The sequence below is a fragment of the Artemia franciscana genome, chromosome 2 (genome assembly GCF_032884065.1).
Source record: "Artemia franciscana chromosome 2, ASM3288406v1, whole genome shotgun sequence".
In the NCBI taxonomy this organism is placed as follows: domain Eukaryota; kingdom Metazoa; phylum Arthropoda; class Branchiopoda; order Anostraca; family Artemiidae; genus Artemia; species Artemia franciscana.
Window position 1 is genome coordinate 26,861,463 of NC_088864.1, and position 21,674 is coordinate 26,883,136.

Consider the following 21,674-nt stretch of genomic DNA (forward strand, 5'->3'; position numbering starts at 1 on the left):
GTGTTGGGCCGAAATACAGACCAAGCCAACTAACTAAAGAAGAACATGGTAGAACTGCAGTCCCAGTAACGAATGGAGTGACCGCATAAGGCTATTAAAACAAATAAACTCGCATTTAGACGCATTAACTGACAGTCCAATCTTAGATAGTTCATTGGTTAATATAGTAAAATTAGAAAGCAGTCCACGGCGAGTCCGGGCAACAAGAAGAACGTCATCTGCATATGCAATAGAAGACAAACCAGTATTACCGTAAAAAACAGAACTTCTAAGGGGACGCAGGCACGATGCAAGCACGCATTTAAATATACTAGGAGACAATACGGCACCTTGCCGAACTCCCTTATTAATTTTTACCGGGTCAGATATTTGGCCATTCCAGGTAACTTGAATTTTAGACTTTGAATACCAAGAAGACAATAAACTTAGTACGGAAGGATTAACACCTGAAGACGCAAGGGAAAATAGAGCCTGAGAGTGCACAATATTGTCGAAAGCTCCAGAAATATCAACAGTAAGACAGTATAAAGACATTTTAGCTTTTACGGCATCTTTCGTGAGTCGGCTTAAAACATGATGTGCATGGGAGCAACCGAAACTTTTCCGAAAACCAAATTGAAAAGGCGTAAAATCACAATTCGACTCAATTTCTGGTAGTAATAAATGTTCAAGCAACTTACTTAAGAAACACAATACTGTAATGGGACGATAATTCATACATGAAGTGGGGTCCTTGCCTCGCTTTTGAATAGACGTTACACGGCCACAAAGGAAACTATCAGGAACAAGCGACTGTGCTAAGCAAGACTGGAAAAATATTTGTCAATGGTTAAGTAGAGCAGGACAATCATAAGCAAAAAATCGGTAAGAAAGGCCGTCACCATCAAGGCTATTTGAACGCTTAATTTTTCTTAAAGCCCGTTAACAGACACATAGATACAAAGACAGACGTATTAAAAAGGCACATAGACACACAGATATACATAAAAAGACACATAGAAACACAGACACACAGGTAAACAGACGCGCAAGCGTACAGACACTAAAACAGACACACAGGCACACAAACCAACAGACCCACAGACAAAAAAACAAAGACAGAGAGAAAAAAACAGACACACAAACAGAATGAAAAAAGACACATAGACACGCACACAGATGGACAATGAGAAACATAGGCAGACGGAAAAAGATACATAGACACACAGATAGATGGACAAAAAAAACACAGACAAACATGCAAAAAGGCACACAGACAGAAAAAGACACATCGACAAACAGAAAGAAATTCAAAAAGGAACACATTGACAGACGGACAAGAAGACACACAGACAAGCAGAAAAAAGACCCATTGACATAAAGTCAGACGGACTGACCCACAAAAAGACACATAGGCACAACGACAGAACACATAGACACACATACAGATGGACGAAAAGACACATAGAGACACAGACAAACAGAAAAAAGACACACAGACACGCAGGCAGACAAAAAAGGACACATTCATACTGACAAACCTTTAGAAAGACAAAAAGACACAGAATAAAGACACATAGACACACAGACATATGGACAAAAAGACACATAGGCACACGGCCAGACGGACAAAAGACACAGAGATAGACACACAAATACACGGTCAGAGAGGAAAAAGACACAAAGACTGACAGAAAAAAGACACATAAACCAACAGATGGACTAAAAAGATCCATAGACGCACAGACAGACAGACACATAAGAATATTCACAGACAGACGGACAAAAGGACACAAAAAGACATACAGGCACACAGACAGACCAAAATAGACACACAGACAGACTGAAAAAGACAAACAGACATGCAGACAACATACACAAAATACACAAAGAGACACAGACTGATGGAAAAGAAGACACATAGACTCACTGACACCCACAAGAAAAAATAGACAGACAGAAAAAGACACATTGACACATAGGCAGACGGACCGACACACAAAAAGTCACACAGAAACACATATAAAAAGATACTCGCGTCTATGTGTCTTTGACGGAAAAAAGGACACACAGGCAGACAGACACAAAAAGATACACAGACAGATGGACAAAAAGACACATTGACGCACAAAAAAGAAATACAGGCGCACAGACAGACCGAAAAAGACAAACAGACAGACGAGGGAAAAACACAGCCAAAAACGAATCCCTGAGAAAATACATGTCCTTAGATTGTTGGCAAAAAAGGGGCCCAGAAACAATTGACTGATAGCATTTACCAAAAATCCAACTCCAACATGAAGGATTACGCAATACCATATGCTCGACAGACCGTAACCTGGAAGCTGTGATACCTCACAGCCTGAAGCTGTGATTCGTTGCATTGTTTCATCGATAGCATGAATGATTACGCAGTACCAGGTATTGGTAACTTCATTTGGCTCTGGTATGCTTTATATGGTCCTTGTAGGACTATAGGTGGCTAGAGGTTGACAAATTGTATTGTTACGCAATACCAGACGATGTTACGCAATGATCAACAGACCAGACTCGAGGAATTAGTAACTCCAATTGGCTCTAGTATACCCCCTATAGCCTTCATAGCAGTATAGGTCGATAGAAGGAATTTGAAAAAGTGCCAGTGCTGAGAATCGACGGGGGTACTCTCCCGTTGTATTTTTATAGCATTCTGCTGCGGAGGTCTAAGGCTCCTTTTTGCGAAAACACGGAATTCCTGTTTTTGGTCAAGATAATAAGATTGTGGAAGTATGTATATTTGTTTGTTTTTTAGGGGATGGGCGTTAACCAGGGTTGATCGAATCGAACAAGGGGGTGTATAATGTTGGAACAGGATTCATTTGAATACAAATTTTAGGATTTTTGCCGATATTGAGTAAGAAAAGAGTATACACCCGTGGAAAACGCCAATTGATGGTATTTTCTGCAAAAACAACAGCTGTTCTATTAGTAGGACCAAAATACTATCGAGCTTAAAATAAAAAAAAATCAATTGATTTAATACTGTCGTAAAGCCTTTTATATAACCTCCAATTTTCAGAAGCCATCCTTCGGAAGAAGCTTTGTTCTTAGGGATATACCAACATATCTTCCCCTTTCCTTGGGAAAGGGGAAGATATTTTTCTTTCTTTTTTTTAATTCTGTTCAGTGCAATGGTTCACATTATACTGAAAGTAACTCCTTAATATCAAGGTAGGTTTTTGCCCCGCAGCACCCATGTTGTAAGTTAGGGATAGGGGATGAATCCATCCCCTTCTATATTGATTTAAAAACATTTTATATGAAATTTCAAAATTTATAAACTGAGTCCAGCACGGAAGTGTACAGTTATTAATAAGATATTGGGAAATGAAATTGAACTGTGGAATTCGGGAATTCTTCAAAAAAACGTTACCTACCTACGGGGCGGCCTGAAGGTGTGAATATGATGGCTTTTTGGCTTTCTTTAGAAAGACCAGCGATGAGCAAGCATGGTAACGATCAAATACGAGAACTGGCCGGTGATCAAGTGAGCTTACAATATTTGCCCAACCAAACTTACAAAAGAAACAATATTCCTTATTTAATTAATAAATGGCTAAGCTTTTAAAACATATGCAAAAAATAATTTTTTGCTTGGCCTGATAAGTAATAATGATTGCCCACAACCGTACATTTGCCACAAGAAGTAATAAAAATATCTTATGTAGAGTTTTCTAAGCTAAGGAAAGGTGAAGAATCTGGCAATAACTAAATATTATTTGGTGAACAAAGTACTCCGAACACACTGAGACTTCTTAGCATGTAAATATGCAAAGGATTAATTTGTTTACTCAAATTAATTTTGTTCTTACGGCTAAAATAGTCTTTTTAAGCCCTTAATATTCTCTATCGTAATAAATGTGGCTATCCACATAATTTGTTGAATGTTTGCTTTTCATTTATGGAGTAGATCTGATGGAGCTCCTAATTGAAATATCAGTCTGATTGCTTTCGTGAAAGATTATACTGGTATCTTTAATTATACATTTATTTTCTCTCTTCTAGAAAGCCGACTTAGCAATTGGCTCCATGACAATAAATTTTGCAAGAGAAAGTGTAATCGATTTTACAAAACCTTTTATGAACCTTGGAATAAGCATTTTGTTTAAGGTAAGAGTTGAAGCTAGCAGATCTTTAAGGTTTAAGTGATATTAGCCTACAGCAATGCGTAGGCCTACTAGTAAAGTAAACGGTAAAGGATGCGCCATCAGACATCTGAGTCGAAACCTGTCGGCTGCGATAATTAAAAGTACGATGTATGCAATTTTTGTAACTTCTCAAGAGAGCCAAAATACAGAAAAAAGTTTGTCGGATATGGTCGCTCTGAAGGATGAGGGTAATGGGGATAAAAGATATTATGCTCTTTTTAGTTCTATAAATTAAATTCAAGTATTCCTAGCGAATTCACAACTAATCAATTTTATGGCGTATGTCTCTTTTTTCCTTGACAAAAAAAGGAGACAAATACCAGGTCAAAAATAGCTCCATAAGATAGTCCTCTTCTTTCAATCTGAATTGCAATATGACCTGATAAAAACAGAGACTTACAGCACTTAGAAGCTTATATCTATTTTATCTTCGTAAAGGTACAAGATAAGAAAATTCTGACTGCATCATTCGATTCCTTGTGCTTAGTTTACCCAAATCACATATGTAACTGATTTTCAACCAAAGTCACTTTTTTTTATTATCACAGCCGTGGTGGTGATAATCTCCTTTTCCAGACCCTTCAGTTAGGAAGTGCAATAGGAAGAATCAATAGGTAACGGGTGCTAGTAGGAGTTAATAAAAAAAAAACTCTTCCACCAAAAGAAGTTTTTCAGAAGAAATTAAAAAGCTACATTAAACTTAAGATGAGCGGAAAGAAAGTCAAATGGTTATTTAAGCGTAAAACAAGTATGGATCAATATCAACAAATAAGTGAATCCCCCCAAAAAACAGATATATTTTGTAAATAGTCAACTTAAGCCTCAAAAGAACAGAAACTATAGTAAACAGGAGTAAGACTAACATGGGCGCCGCCAGAAAATTTTCCAGGGGGGGGGGCAGACGCCAAAATAGCAGTGGTGGTTGGGTGACAGGGAATATATTTCAGGATATGTTATCGTAGGATTAAGTTTATTTTTAAATACTTTTAGGAAAACAAACTCTAAAATAAAAAGAGCAATTAAATGGCATGCAAAATGAAACAAAATACAGTAAATTTTAAACGACAAGGATTCCTGACAAAGGGATCAATTTATTTAGTCAATAATATATTTAATTATTATCCATTTAATCTTAAAAGAAAATCAAACTCAAACAAAAACTACAGAAAGATCTATTGCTTTGGTAGGTTAAACTAACATGGACTTATCTTTATGCTATTTCCTACGCCTTAGAATAGTTTACAGAAAGAGTAGAGAACCTCAAAAATCATCCCGCCTGCATAGATACCACGTCTTGATCTTATAACGGCATGTAAAATATACCTGTTTCATAACAGGACAATCCTCCCCCACGAATTTAAATCCTTTGTATATTCAGCTATAAGAAGAGATTCATGATTGGAATTTTTTCCTTGTATGCTGTCAAAGCAACGAATTCTAGCCGACTACCTTTCAGCGTGATTCTACCTTTCGGGCTTGATATGACCCTCACTTTGACCTGCTAATTTGCTTGCCTCTGCAAAACGTGGCAGCTACTGACATACAGTTTTTGGCAAGGTTTGTTGTTCCATCGCCAAGGAGCAAATTTGCTTTCTTGCACATATTCTCCACTCCATCTCTCACATCCTGGAGAGCTTGTACTGGTAAGCTGTACCAACGATCATCTATAAAGCTATTGGGTAGTTGACTTTTTTGGGGGCAAGGAGCAAACTTTTCAAATTATCGGCCGTACACTCCTCTTCCTCAATTTTTTGCCCCACATAAGTAAGTCTTTGTATAATGTCTCTTTTTAGAAACTTTGCATGTGGACATTTCTTCATTTTCACTAGATTATATAGATACGATGTGTAGTTTTTAGTAATATGGTTTCCATACTCTTCTTTTTCAGTTAGAATATCGTATGAGATGTTCTGTTTCAATTTATATAAAACACTCGAGTCTCAGTCTCCAATAAAACGACGGTATTTAGAATAGAATAATTATCAAGAATCCTTTATGTGTAAAAATGGGAAAGGGGGGCTGAAAAAGTAACTGGGCTCATGAGTGAATCTAGTTGGTTCCTGTTGTTTCAATTCATGATGGTCAATTGCGTTCTTATCAAATTTTATTTGTTCATATCAGCGGTAACACCGTGCATCATTTGTTACATTTTCTGACTGAGATCAGAGAGTCTGAACATGAAGTCCGATTATAAAATAAATATGTTTATAATATAACACAGAAGTAAAATAGAGCATCTTAGCAACCGCTTCAACCATAAAACCTATCTGAAACAAAAAGGAGAAAAATAAATAGAAGATAATCATTCTCTTCTTGCAAAAAAATTAAATATTCGTTTCTTTTTTATCTAGGCCAGCTGAATTGTATATATAGTTCAGTTTGTTTACGCTCCAGACTTTTTTCAAAAAAAGCCACAAGGTTTCACTCTGGATTTTTTTTTCTATTTCCTGGGAATTACATCCGAAAAAACAAACCGGCAAAATTTTAGATCCTTTTTCAAAAACTCCTTGTGCAAAAGTTTATTTTGCTGACATATCGGGTCAGAGAGCAAGATCTCTTTTCATAGCATATGAAAATTAACATTGCAATGGATTTAGAGACATTAATCTTAACGTTATAAACGACAAAACTTTTAAATGTATCTTATATCCAGAAAAATACAAAAACATTGTAAAAAAATGAAATTGCTCCCCTAGATCTTGAAACATTCCCTATATATATATATATATATATATATATATATATATATATATATATATATATATATATATATATATATATATATATATATATATATATATATATATATAAATACCGTTAATGTCCGAATTCTTGTTAATGTCGACATACATCGGTGAATGTTTGAAATTCCTTTGTCTGTGCATGGATTAAATTACCTTTGCAAGTCAGCTTTTTCAGTCTTATGCATACTATGATGGTAAAAGTTAAAGGTAGTTCAGGTTATATTATGTTAATTTAGGTTAAGTTCTATTAGGCGAAGTTAGGCGAGTTTGGTTCTAAATATCAGAAATGGGTTAAAAACCTAACCTAAGCTAACCCAACCTATCTTCAACAGACCTAGTCTATTCTAACCTAGCCTGTCATCATCAAACCCTGCATTAAATTGAAAAAGCTGACTGGCAGCTCTGACTAAATCCAAGAAGAAATAAAAGGTATTTCAGACATTTGCCGGTGAATGTCGACATTCACCAATTTGCAGACATTCACGTTACCACATATGCATGTTACCGTGAATGTCAACAAAATAGTTTGGTTAGGTTAGAATAGATTAGGTTTGGTTGGGTTAGAATAGATTAGGTTTGGTTAGCTTAGGTTTTAACCCATTTCTGACATTTAGAACCAAATTTAACCTAACCCAATCTAACCTATCCTAAACTACCATAATCTAACCTAACTTTTGCCATCCTAGCTTGCATAAGACTGAAAAAGCTGGCTCGCAAAGCTAATTGAACCTAAGCAGTGAAAATGAATTTCGAACATTCACCGGTGAATGTTGACATAAACCAGATTTCGGACATTCACGGTAACATACATATATGATAGAAGCTTATAATTTATATACATATATATATATATATATATATATATATATATATATATATATATATATATGTATATGTATATATATATATATATATATATATATATATATATTACCCCTATTCTGTTGTCAGCATACTTAAGTCCCTTGAGCAAAGTTGTGCCGACTGAGCTGATGATTCAAGCCTTTCTATATTAACAAACTTCGTAGTGTCCTCAGAGTTATAGTAATGAATGGCCATGGTGGTACAATTTACCCCAAGCTATGGTATCGTGTAAATTATTTGCTTGTTTTATTTTTTTAATTACTGGTAAATTAACGTATATTCAATGGGACAGGCTAGTGCATCATATAAAAAACAAGAAAAAAATCGGATGTCTGAGAACATAGCATAGTAGAGGATCATTAATGGCGACGTGCTTGTAGTTCCAACGAGATAATTGAAACTCGACAATCTAGCTAGTGGAAATTACCTTGGATCCAAAGCTTTGCTTCTATTATTTCATCTGTGGTACTGATATTCACAATCACAAAATACTGAAAAATCACGAGATATTTTTATTGATGCATCTTTGAATATCTTGTCAGATTATAGTCATTTATAATGCATTTTGGTGTATTTTTCGGGCAGCAAGTGAAAACTGGCAATTTATTTTTAGCTGAGAAAAAAAAATTGAACATATAAAGCTTGAGTAGAACTAATTCATCTAAAACTTTTCAGGTATCTGATCGAGAACCAGTAAAGCTGTTTTCGTTTATGAAGCCACTCACCGCTGAAGTGTGGATGTACATTCTCCTTGCTTACTGTCTTGTTTCGCTGACAATTTATATTGTTAGCAAATTTTCCCCTAATGAATGGCACGATCAACATCCATGTGAAGACGAACCAGGGATTATGAGAAATCAATTTTCCTTGAGTAATTCCTTTTGGTTTGCAATAGGAACTTTAATGCAGCAAGGCTCAGATCTAAATCCAAAGGCAAGTTCAGAATATTATTTATTTATCAATGAATGATTGTTCGAACACGAAAAGATAATATTTAATAAATAAAACAAAAGAACACAAACAGGAAAACAACAGCTATTAAAGAAATTACAGGTATTACGTTTAATAATAAATTAACAAGTGTTCAATGAGATTAGCTAGTGTATAACATAAAATGTTGGAAAGAAAATTAGAGCCTTCGATTACATGCTGCTGCACACAATTGTCAGATCGTGTTCGTTCCAGGGCGCAGCATTGTGACCTTGTTAAGAATATATATATATATATATATATATATATATATATATATATATATATATATATATATATATATATATATATATATATATATATATATATATATATATATATATATATATATGCAGAACATTATTACGTATAAAACGTATTACGTATGCATTAACGTATATAAAATACGTTAATGTGTGGTTTTTTTTTGGGGGGGGGGAAGGTCAAAGCTAGCATGGCGTCCAGGCTCTGATAAAACTACCAACGCCTTTGGATGCAGTTTATGCCGGAAAAAAAAACCGCAGCTAAGCTTTGACAGGAGTCGAATTCTGTTTTGGCAGCTGGACTTCAATTAGCCCAATGAAATGTCTTTTCTTCTTTTCTTTTAGCAGGTGACGTTTGGAAGAATATCTAAGCATGCGATACGGATGATTAGGGAATAATGGATCCCCTGTTATTCAAGAAATATTGTTAAAGTGTGAAGTTGCAGTTACATTTACACACTACTATCAAGTGGCCGAGGAGACTCCTCAGGATTAGTTTGGAGCACGTTGAAAATTGTTATTAATTTTACAAAACTTCAAATGACCTACCTTACTTAAACCAAGCTTACAATAGTGAAACAGTTCTTTGTTCGTCAAATCAAACATTTGGGCTACGAACTGTAAGTAAGAAGTGGCTGGCAATCATAGTAAACGAAATTCATTAAAAAAAGGAAATAGTAAACTTAGTAAACAAAATTCATTTAAAAAAATGAGTTGATAAATATATAATATATATATATATATATATATATATATATATATATATATATATATATATATATATATATATATATATATATATATATATATATAAAAGTAAAACAACCCTTTAACTCTATGATGGGCAATTTTATTTGTATTTTAGCTATAGTTTACTTAGTACCAGTAACTGAAAAGAGGTTCCTAAAATTTCTTGTGGGTAAAAAGGGGTGGAGTGTCTAAATAAGTTTGAGAACCACTGATCTAGAGAACAAATCCGTGTGGAAGAGGGATTTTTCCGTGAGAGTATAGCCAGATATCCTGGCATTATTTATAAAACGATCAGAAATTAAATATATAAAAAAGTTTTTCGACTGAAAGTTAGGAGCAGCATTAAAACTTAAAACGAACAGAAATTATTACGCATATGAAGAGGCTTGCTCCTCCTCAACACCTCGCTGTTTGCGCTAATGTTGAATTCTGTCCCAATTCCTTAAGAACGACTCTTGAAACACTTCGTTCATTCAATTAGAACAATAAGAAGTTTCTATTTTAAGTACTAAAGAGCTTTAGCGTAAAGGTTGAGGTGTTGAGGAGGAGCAACCCACTCATACACGTAATAATTTCTGTTCGTTTTAATTTTTAATGTTGCTCCTTACGTTCAGTTGAAAAAACATGTTTTCTATTTAATCCCTTGTTGGGGTAAAGTGTCATTGGATCTTTTGTAACTTGATGGGTGCCTAGAGCTTTGAAAAGTGTATTTTTAGGCCACAATGTTATAACTTTTATTTAAAATGTAGATGAATATAGATGGATAGGGGTTCCAATTTCCCTCCGTAACCTCCTTTCACTCTACGATTGTTTTTATATTATGATTGTAATACGGGTGGTGATTGGTGACATTTCACCTTTTATTGTAAAACTAATTCAGTTGTAACAGAAAAAGCTGTATTTAGATGCTTACCTGTAAAGAAGTAGAGGAGTGAATGGGTCCCCTATAAAAAAAAAAATTTAATGAGCTCCCCTTGAAAAATCAAAAAAGGATGGTCCTGTTCTTCTCCGGTTTCAGACCCACTCCCCCTCCCTTAGAAATATTTTAAGGGCTACAAATTCCCGGGGATGCTGAACATTCAGGGATGATCGAAGCACTAATACACGAATATAAAACTTGAATTTGCAAAAGGAGGGATAGAAGAAAGGTATAATTCCCTGACCCGTCACATTTAAGACACTGGTTAAAACAGTTCTTAGTAGCAAACGCCTTTTAAAAAGCAGCTTTTCTAAACAGAAATCAAACCGTTCAAGAACAAACATGGATTACAATTTTGATTTTTTAAATGCAACATTAAAATCATTGACTTTCTATGGTGATTAAACAAAAAAAAAACTTATTTCCACTGAAAGTCAGGAGCAACATTAAAACTTGAAACAAACAAAAATTATTCTGAATATGAGAGGGGCTGTCCCCTACTCAATCCCCCGTTCTCTAGTTTGAAGCTAGGTAATTAGTAGTCACGAATCTGTTGTAGCGATAATTATCAGCTTTATTAATTTTCAAATTTCTGTATGCTTTAAATTTGAAGATTCATTCGAAATAATTGATTAATCTTTCCTTTTTCAATTACATTGACAAAATCTTTAGGGGAAAAGCGGGGGCTGTAGTCAGCATTAAGCTTTGCCTTTTGAGACAAAACAAGCATTCTCTTCTGAAGTCACTTTTATGAGTTATGTGTAGCTTAGATCATACAAATCATAAAGGGTAGTTGCCTGTATTAAAAGTAATTTTTGAAGTACTTAGTGTTAATCTTCTTTTCGGAAAATATTATTTAAAGGCGATCAAGTTACGAATAAGAAAGGAATGTATTTTCCTTAACCTTCTCAATAAAATAGGAAGATTTCAAAAGGTAATGAAAATTTATATACAAAATTAGTTGCATAGCGTCAATTTATTCAGGCAATACCTCCAAAATGTTTAAAAACTGATAAATAGCACGCAATAAATATATAAAACTACCTGTAGATAACATTTTGTTCGTGATTTTTTTTTTCAACTTATTTTTTTTAAGTTTTTCCTGTCTTTTTAGGCAGCATCAACAAGAATCATAAGTGGTATTTGGTGGTTTTTCACTTTGATAATGATCTCTTCTTACACTGCTAATTTAGCTGCTTTTCTTACTGTTGAGCGAATGATTACTCCTATTGAGTCAGCTGAAGATTTAGCAGACCAGTCTGAAATATCATATGGAACACTCGAATCAGGATCTACCTTAGCTTTTTTTAGAGTGAGTTGGGCAGGATTGTTCCTCTTCTTTTTTTTTTTTTTTTAGGCTAAGAAAGAGATTTTATTCTTCCTCTCTTTTTTTGCTTAGGACGGAATTTTATTTTCCCCTTCTTTATCCTTTATATATCCTTTATCCTTTATATATCTTTATCCTCTTCTTTATAGCTAGTTAATCGCAACATTATAAATACGTTTTAAACTTCCTATTTCACAACACTTGCTCAGGTGAATTTCTTCATAGCTAAGGTTTTTCACTCTCTATAATCTATCAGTTTCGAATTATATTTTCTTCTGTTAAAACCTTTGAAAGTGGAATGGATATGAATACGCCCTCCACATCTCCAAATAGATCAGAAATGAAATCATTGAAAAAAAGAAGGTGGGTATACATAAAATATAATTTTCTGAATGAAAAAAAAATTATTGAAAAAGAAAATAGGACTTGGTGCTTTTCATAATAAGATTTGTAATATAATTAGATATGTTAAATCGATTATAGTTTGATGGCTGAAGTTGGTAGGGAGTAAGGGGAGGGGTATCTCCTCTGGGAATTGTTTAATGGTTTTAATTTTTACTTTTAATATCTAACCAATACTCGAATAATTCTCCAAATTCTCTTGTTTGTAATTGAAATGACTACTAAGCACGAGTAATTTCCTATTCTATTGAGGTTTCAAGATCTTATCTGCAAAAAAATGTTGAACTTTGTATTTTTTGCCACAAGAAAGATCACGGATGTATGTTTTTCTTCCCAGGGATGATCGTATCGAAATAATAGTCCTAAAATATCGTGAGAGTGCTCATCTGAACGGAAATTAAAATTTCTAGTGGTACCTTTTTATGTAACCAAAAGAATTAAAGGACAACCAGCCCCCTCACACGTTTCTTTTTCTCAAAATTCGCTCGATCAAAATTTTGTGATAGCCATTGATTCAGCATAGTTGAAACGATCCCAAACTATAAGCACATATAAGCGTTATCAACCTATACTCTTTTCTATGATTATCAGTTTTAATAAACAGTACTAGGATACTAAACTTTGCTTTGTAAGAGGAATTTCAGACCTAAAACGACATTCAGTGTACCTAGCCCCCTTCGAAAATGTATACCTCGAACACCCTGATTCACCTAAGAACAATTTTTGTTTAATTTTCCCAGGTTTCCATCTAAAAAATGCAAAAACAACCCTAAAGTACAGTGTAATTACTGGGACACCAGCAACAATTTTGAAAATGATCTTTTTTATATTTTCATGGAAGAAATTCGTCCGGCCCTTCACAAATTTCGGTAAGCATCGGTTTTATTGTTTCTTTAATAAAAAAAAAGGTCAAAAAGAAATGTTTTTCTCCCAATATATTCCCCTTTACTCACTTTACTTACTTAAGTCCCGGCCATCCTCGCAGGACGTTTTGGGGCCACTCCTCTTGCTAGCTCGTGCCTAAGGGCTCTGTACATTGATCTGTTTAGTGCGATACGTGATACCTGCGCTTTTTTGACGTTTTCGAATTTCGATTAAGTTCTACATTAATCGATTTCGTGATATGCCTTGGGGCCGAAGGCCATGGAAGGATCCTTCAAGGGCGATTTTAGGGAGGTGCCTCGGCTCCAGTCACGTGACGTGAACGAACCAGTGCAGTTGTCGTTTCTTGATTCTACTGAGAATGGTTTCAGTGGACTGGAGCCTTTGACGCTCTTCCACATTTGTGATTCAGTCAGTGTATTTGATTCTAGCAATTCGACGGAAACATCTCATTTCGGAATCTATAAGTTTTCTTTCGTCTTTGGTTTTCAGAGTCAGTGTTCCGCATCCATAAATAGCTATGAGGATTACTAATCTGTTGAATAAGCGCATTTTGTGTCTGTCGGATAGGTGGCTACTTTTCCAGAGGTCGCTAGTCTTCGGAAGCTAGTGCTAGCAAGTGCAAGTCGACCTTTCACGTCAGAGCTATGGCAATTATCTGAGGACAGTTGGCTACCAAGTTACAGGAAGTGGTCAACCGTTTCGATCTGTCTCCCACCTATGGTGATAATGGACTATTGCCTAATTCCCGTTTCGTGGTTACTATGACTTTGGCCTTGCTGGCATTGAGCTCCATCCCGAACGGCTTTGTGGTATTGTAGAGTTTATCAGCTTATGCCTGCAGTTCTTGTGTGAGTTTGCTAACAAATCAATATCATCAGAGCAGGCAATATTGTCTATTAGCAGCCCTCCTATTGTTGCGCCATATTCCGACTGCATCAGTGACAGAACGGCATTTAGAAAGAGGTTGAAGAGATGTGGTGATAAGATGCGACCCTGGAGTACTCATGACGAAGTTGTGTACTCTTCTCACAACCCATCAGCGGTTATTACTTGACCTCGGAACTAGTCGTACAGACTTTTGATGATTTAAACTATCTCATAAGGGATCCCGTAGTGAGTCCTTTGCGCCATATTAGGTCAAATGGCTGACGGAAATCAGCAAACAGTTGGTAGAGTTCTTGGTTGAATTCAATGTATTGTTCCATGAGTTGTCGAACGACAAATTTCTGATCAATTTTTGATCTCTCAGGGTGAGAGCCGGCCTTATATTCTCCAATGGCAAAGGCTGTTGTTGCTTGTATGCGTCAGAGTAGGACTTTTGTCGGGAAACATGACCGATGACTCGTGAGGCTGATCGGACGTTAGTTTCTTCACTCTTTCTTTGGCCCCTTTTTGTGGATGGGCACAATAGCAGCCTTGCACCAATGACGGGGTACATGGCCGGTTTCCCACACCGCAGACAAAAGGGCATGGTACAGATCACTTACACAATCCGATCCGACGTAAATGAGTTAAGCAATGACTCCGTCTGGACCCAGCACTTTTCCTTGTTTAAGTGACTTGGTTGCTGACTCGGTTTCTGACTTGAGTGGACGTGGTAATCTAAATTCTTGATCGGGTATGGGGATGCGGGTTAGTATTTCAGGATCCGCAGCTGCTGCGGGGGGGTTTATCGTTAAAGAATTCTTTCCATCTTTCAAGTTTCATCTTTGAATCGTTAATCTCATTTCCGTCCTGATTTCGTGGCTTTGGGTTTAACTTGTGTACCATTCTGAAAACTGTTTCACTGTTCCCCTTTTGGAACAGTTCTCCGCAGTGTTCGCGTTTTTTCCACAGGTGATTACGCAGTGCCTTTCTGATCTCTCACTCTACTCTCACTCTCTCACTCTACTAGCAGATCTTGATATCTGATATAGACTATACAAATTTACCTATTTACCCACAATTCCTCAGAATGAGTTCATTGACTTTCTTTCAGCAGAAATCAGGGAGAATATTCTCGGCAAAGTTTTGGATTCAGAAATTTATTCTATGATACAATACTCGATGCTTCACATACTGATAAGCTTGTCGGCGTAATCTGCAATACCAGGTTGGAAGGACACCTAGAAAGAGACTACTAGATGTTAGCGAGGCTAATAACGAAATCAGGTAGGGTATGGCAGAAAGTATAATAGGACCGTTGTCAAGGAGAATAATTCCTCTTTATAGACTAGCTTTGCAGTCTTATGACTATGCAAGTGCGATGTTTGGTCAATTTAATAGAGTCCAGTAGGAAATACCTGAACTTCCTGATCATCGTGTGCCCTATATTCCTTGACAGACCCACAGACTAAACTTTGTTATAGAACTTAATGGTAATTCATCTCTTTGGATAGTTTAGCTTTCCAAAATCCTCGATGAAATATGAGGGTTCTTCTTTTCATCTACAAAGCATTTGCTTCCCTTGAAGGGAAACTCTCTTCGATTGAAAACAGCCTTAATCTCCGAAACTTATCACGGACTCGGTGAACTGCAAGGGCTGAAACCATACAAGCAGTAGTTACCTAGTTTGAAGCATCAGTTTCAGCCATTTACGAAACAAAAGAGATAAAGAACACCGATGCGAAACCGAAAGCACAAGCTAGCAGCCTTTTGAAAAGGATTCTAAACTTCAAATTTATCGCTTGCCTCATCTTTATGAAAAAAGTCATGTACAAGATCAGGATAGCAACAGGAAGACTTGAAGGAGAGGATATAAACTTCATCGACCAAAAGAGACTCTTGAAGCTATGAATAAACTTTTCAAAAGAATATCGAAGGATGAAATGATAAATTTCACTGACAGTGCAAAAGTGTTTGCCAGATTGAGAAAAGTAAATCCAGAGGCAGATTTCGGTCAGAAATCATCGTCGGTGACTTGGACCATCTCGTTTTGACAGCCAAGATCATAGTCAAGCCGAGATCTCAAGGTATCAATTCTATAGGCAACATTTTAAATCCTGCTCGTAAGGTTGACTACAATGGTGGGACATAATCTCAGAACTTACCTTGTCAATTTTCAGCCATTTTTATCCTAACTTATTATCCAAAAAGTTTTATCCTAACTATTACCCGAATTTATTAAAATATGTGAGGTGAAAAAGAATAAAAGTGAGTGTGAATAAGGTGTGGATTTTTTTCAGAATGGTAAAGATATATATGTTACAATTGAGGGAGGAGGAGATGTAGGACAGGCAGTGCAAACGTTTGTCTTGTGAAAAGAAAAGGATCTAATGCGACAGAATATTGTCAGATTTTTCGGTTGGAGTAGGAAATTTGTTGGATTTTAGACCAGTGTGGTGTCGGAAAAAAATGTCGGATTTTCCGTGGTCGGGTGTCGGAATTTTCAGACTTTTTAAACTGACCGAACGGAAATCTGGTAGGAACAAAGTGGAAACACTGCTTTGTCTAATGGTTGAGATAGAGTGCGATCGTGCTGTCAAGATATCTTTAGTGTGAGGAAGACAAAGAAAAATTGTCGCCGTCAATCACGAAGAGTAGCTGGAATTCGCACAGACAAATCGTCTAATTCTTTTTTATTGACAAGATTTATTGTAGTTTGTCTTTTTCTTAACGTGGCCTTAGAATTTGTTCAAAATTGAATCAGTGACTTACAAATTCCTGTGTTATAAAGTTTTTTTCTTTTTTGTTCTTTTTTATTTTTTTTGGATTATAGGACTCGAAGATTGAAACATATCAGAAAATGTGGCGTTTCATGGAAAATAGAAAGCCATCGGTGTTTGTTAGTTCATATGAAGAAGGCATACGTCGTGTCCTTGAAGGGAACTATGCATTCTTTATGGAATCAAATACACTAGTTTACAATATACAGAGAAACTGTAATCTCACTCAAATTGGTGGCCTTTTAGATTCGAAGAGCTACGGTATAGCTACCCCAAAAGGTAAGAGGCTGTCCCTTTTTGCCAGTCAATGTAAAACGTCCCTATTTACTATTTACTATTTGAAGAGAACTATGTTTTTTTATTGTTATAAAAAGTAGAGTTGTGACAGAGTCAAACTTTGGCGTAAAGAGCGAGGCGTTGCGGAGGGGACAACCCGTTTCATATACGGAGTAATTTCTTTTCATTTTAAGTTTTAATGTCGCTCCTTACTTGCAGTCAAAAAACTTGTTTTTTATTATTTAATAACCTACTAAAAACATACTTTTTGAAAATGATTGCCCTGTTTCTATCATTAATACCATAATTGCCCAAAGATTAAACAGACATTCTCTTAAATCCCTGAAGTCTAATACCTGTAGATGATTGGATTAGACCCACAAACACTGTTTACTTACGGTGCATTCCAAAAATTACTTCAAAACTGAAACAAGTCCGTTAATTTTTTTTTCAAAAGTAATTTAACTGCTATGAATCTTCTCAATCAAACATTTCGTGGTAACGAACTGTAGTAAGGAGTGACCCGGCTCAATAGTAACCAAAACTCTAAAAAACTGAGTTTTGTTAGCAATAGCTACATCAAAAGAATTGCATTTTAATGCTGATTTTAACTATATAAGTTTAATCAAGTTTAGTCTTACCCATCAAAATTTACGAGCCTCAGAAAATTTGCCTTATTTTATAAAATAGGGGGAAACATCCCCTAAACGTCACAGAATCTTAACGAAAATCACACCATCAGATTCAGCATATCAGAGAACCATACTGTAGAAGTTTCAAGCTCCTATCTACAAAAATGTGGAATTTTGTATTTTTTGCCAGAAGGCAGATCACGGATGCGTGTTTTTTTTTTTTTTTTTTTTTTTTTTTTTTTTTTTTTTTTTTTTTTTTTTTTTTTTTTTTTCCAGGGGTGATCGTATCGGCCCAGTGGTCCTAGAATGTTGCAAGAGGGCTCATTCTAACGGAAATAAAAAGTTCTAGAGCCCTTTTTAAGTGACCAAAAAAATTGGAGGGCACCTAGGCCCCCTCCCACGCTAATCATTTTTTCAAAGTCATCGGATCAAAATTCTGAGATAGCCATTTTATTTTTAGCATAGTCCAAAAACCTTATAACTATGTCTTTGAGGACGACTTACTCCACCACAGTCCCCGTGGGAGGGGCTACAAGTTACAAACTTTGACCTGTGCTTGCATATAGTAATAGTTATTGGGAAGTGTACAGACGTTTTCAGAGGGATTTTTTGGTTGGGGGGTGAGTTGTTGATAAGAGGGGGATATGTTGGGGGAACTTTCCATGGAGTAATTTGTCATGGGGGAAGAAAATTTCCATGAAGGGAGTGCAGGATTTTCTAGCATTATTTAAAAAAAAACAATAAAAAAATAAATATGAAAAAGTTTTTTCATATGAAAGTAAGGAGCAGCGTTAAAACGGAAAAAAACTACTACGCATATGAGGGGATTCGTCCCCTCCTCAATACCTCACTCTTTACGCTAAAGTATTTTTAGTAATTTCAACTATTTATTCTACGGCCTTTGTGATTCAGGGGTCATTCTTAAGGAATTGGGACAAAACTTAAGCTTTGTTGTAAAGAGCGAGGTACTGCCGAGGGGGTAAACCCCTTCATATACGTAATAAAAACATACGAATACAAAAGTTCGCTACGTAAGCTAATTCGTAAGTTACGTATATCTTTTACTAATAAAAACGTTTGTAAAAAATTAAGTGTTCTAGTTGCCTTTTTAAGTAGCCAAAAAACTGGGGGGGGGGCGACTGGGCCTCCTCCACCGCCCCTTTTTTCCCAAAATCATTCGGTCAAAACTATGAGAAAGCCATTTAGCCAAAAAAATAAATATCCAAATTTCGTTTTAATTATTCATCTGCGGAGAGCCAAAATAAAACATGCATTAATTCAAAAACGTTCAGAAATTAAATATAAATACAACAAGTTTTTTCAGCTGAAATTAAGGAGCGACATTAAAACTTAAAACGAACAGAAATTACTTCGTATATGAAAGGGGCTGGTCCCTCCTCAACGCCCCGCTCTTTACGCTAAAGTTTTTTACTGTTTTAAAAAGTAGAGTTGAGAGAAAGTGTCAAACTTTAGCGTAAACAGCGGGGCGTTGAGGAGAGACCAGTTCCTTTCATATACGAAGTAATTTCTGTTCGTTTTAAGTTTTAATGTCGCTCCTTACTTTCAGTTAAAAAACTTATTTTTTTATATTTAATTCTCACAAGAATAAAACCCCAGCTACTCGTCAAAATGGGATACATCGAATACCGTGTAGTTATGGAAATTATTCAAAGTTAAAAATTGATCTCTAAAGCCGTTCCCAAGATATTGTAAATAATTTGAAAAGTCAGGTGGTCAGGTGCGCATAGTGTCTTCATGTTTAATTTACCCAAGTATGTGTATCGTTTCTAGAATAAATTTTTGTTAAAATCCATTAATTTTGCCCTAATGAATGATCCGTAAGAGCTAACTTGATATACACCTAGTTATGAGTAAAGATTTTTTTTTTATTATATTTAGAACCCCGCCCACACTCCTAACAAAATGTATGATCTTCTTAGCCCGAGACAGGTCGCCAGAAGTTTCGAGTTAATCAAGAACCCAAGATTTTACAGTCATTGTTCTCCTGGACACTGATTTAAATCGTTAGGTATAAACAGGACGACGAGAACATCCCTTGAGATGCATAAATATTTATAAATTTTGAATGATTACCCGAGACTCTCTTGTTCTGTCCTACTTTATGATTGGCAATAGGTTTGCCAATAGGAACCATATCACTCAAATTAAGGAAACCGTTCCGTAAGTGTCTCAACTTCCAGTGTATTTTATGGTCCTGTGTGTTTCCCCTTTCCTCTAGAAAATAACCCACCGCGCAAAATGTCCCCTCCCTTGGTAAATACCCCCCCCCGGAAAATATTCCCTGTGGAAAATACATTCACGTTGAAAGGAAATTATTCACAATAATTTTCACCCACTAAAAATTCCTCTAGGCAATCTCATCTCCCTGTAGAAAACTCACCCGCGAACCAATAACAAATACTATCGGTAGCAATGGACAAATTACAAAATTAAAAAGGCACTAACTTCTACAATGGGGTTCTCTGATTTTTTTTTCCATTTAGGGAGGGAGGGAGATACCTCACAGGGTGCATTTTAATGCCAAAACATCCCAGCTCTCATTGAGCCACCAGATAAATGCAAATTTAGTTCTAAGGGAGATGCAAGGGGAGGGTGGAGGTAAAAACTGATGCATAATCCCCATGGCCGTAACCAGGATTTTTGTTTGGGAAGGGGGTATTTTTGGGGGAAGGGTACAAAAGAAACTTTAAAAAACCATCAAAATGTAATATTGATATCTATTCCCTTATGATTTCTGGGAATAATTCTGGTCTAAGCTTTTCTAATAAAAGAGAAGAGTACCATTAGATCCCAAAATGAACAGAATTTATTCCGTATAGGAGGGAGACTGCCTCTTCCCCTTCAAAACCTCCACCTTATGGTCACAAAAACTTCGGAGGGTGCTCATTAGATCAGAAATTGACAGTTCTAGTCCTTTTTTATAAGTCAAATTTGATTGGAGCCCAACCAGTCACGGTGGGGGGAATACTTCCTTAGGGGTTGGGTATTTTCCTAGGGTTTTTACGGGAGGTATTTTCCGGGGGGTTGGTATTTTCCGAGGGAGGGGTGTTTTACGGTGGGTATTTTCTTGGGGAGGGGGGGGGGGTAAAAAAGTACTTGCTTCTTCGTTATCTTTAAATTCGTTATAGATTTATTATAGGCGTTAATCCCCCCAATAAATTTCCCCCGTGCAAAATAGCCCTCAGAAAATACCCCCCCCCCCAGAAAAATACCCTGCAGAAAATACCCACCCACAGAAAATAATCCTTGCGGAGAATACCCCCCCCCCCCCGGAAAATACCCTCCCCACGAAATATACGCCCTCCGGGAAATAACCCCTCGGGAAATACCTCCCCGTGGAAAATATCTCCACGGAAAATACCACACGGAAAATACCCCCTTGAAAAATACCCCCCCCCCCAGAAAATAACCCCGGAAAATACCACCCCCACCCCTCGCGGAAAATATCCCCCAGAAAATAGACCTTCACTGAAAGCAAATTATTCCCGAAAATTTACTCCCCACTGAAAATTCCCCAGACAATCCCCCCTGCAGAGAACTCCAAAAATATACACATCAAAGAAACTTTAAAAGCGCATCAAAAATGTGAAATTGATATATACTTCCTTATGATTTCTTGGAATATTTCTGGCCTACGCTGTTATTATGAAAGTAAAGAGTAACATCAAATCCCAAAATGAGCAGAAATGTATTCCCGATAGGAGGGAGACTGTCCCTTCATCAACCGCACCTCCACCTCATGGTCACAGAAACTTAGGTGGATGCTCAGTAGATCCGAAATTCAAGACCTTTTTTATAAGTTGAAAGTGATC

General features: G+C 36.2%; 1 protein-coding gene across 1 annotated transcript in view; it reads left to right on the plus strand.

The window, feature by feature from the left end:
- The window catches only part of LOC136039408 (glutamate receptor ionotropic, kainate 2-like), a gene marked incomplete in the record, with an annotated part of 174,727 nt that overhangs the window by 144,609 nt on the left and 8,444 nt on the right, over positions 1 to 21,674 (plus strand). The window contains 4 exon segments of the mRNA XM_065723135.1: positions 4,024 to 4,128; positions 8,450 to 8,711; positions 11,794 to 11,987; positions 16,987 to 17,212. Of these exon segments, the coding sequence (XP_065579207.1) occupies positions 4,024 to 4,128; positions 8,450 to 8,711; positions 11,794 to 11,987; positions 16,987 to 17,212 (787 nt within the window).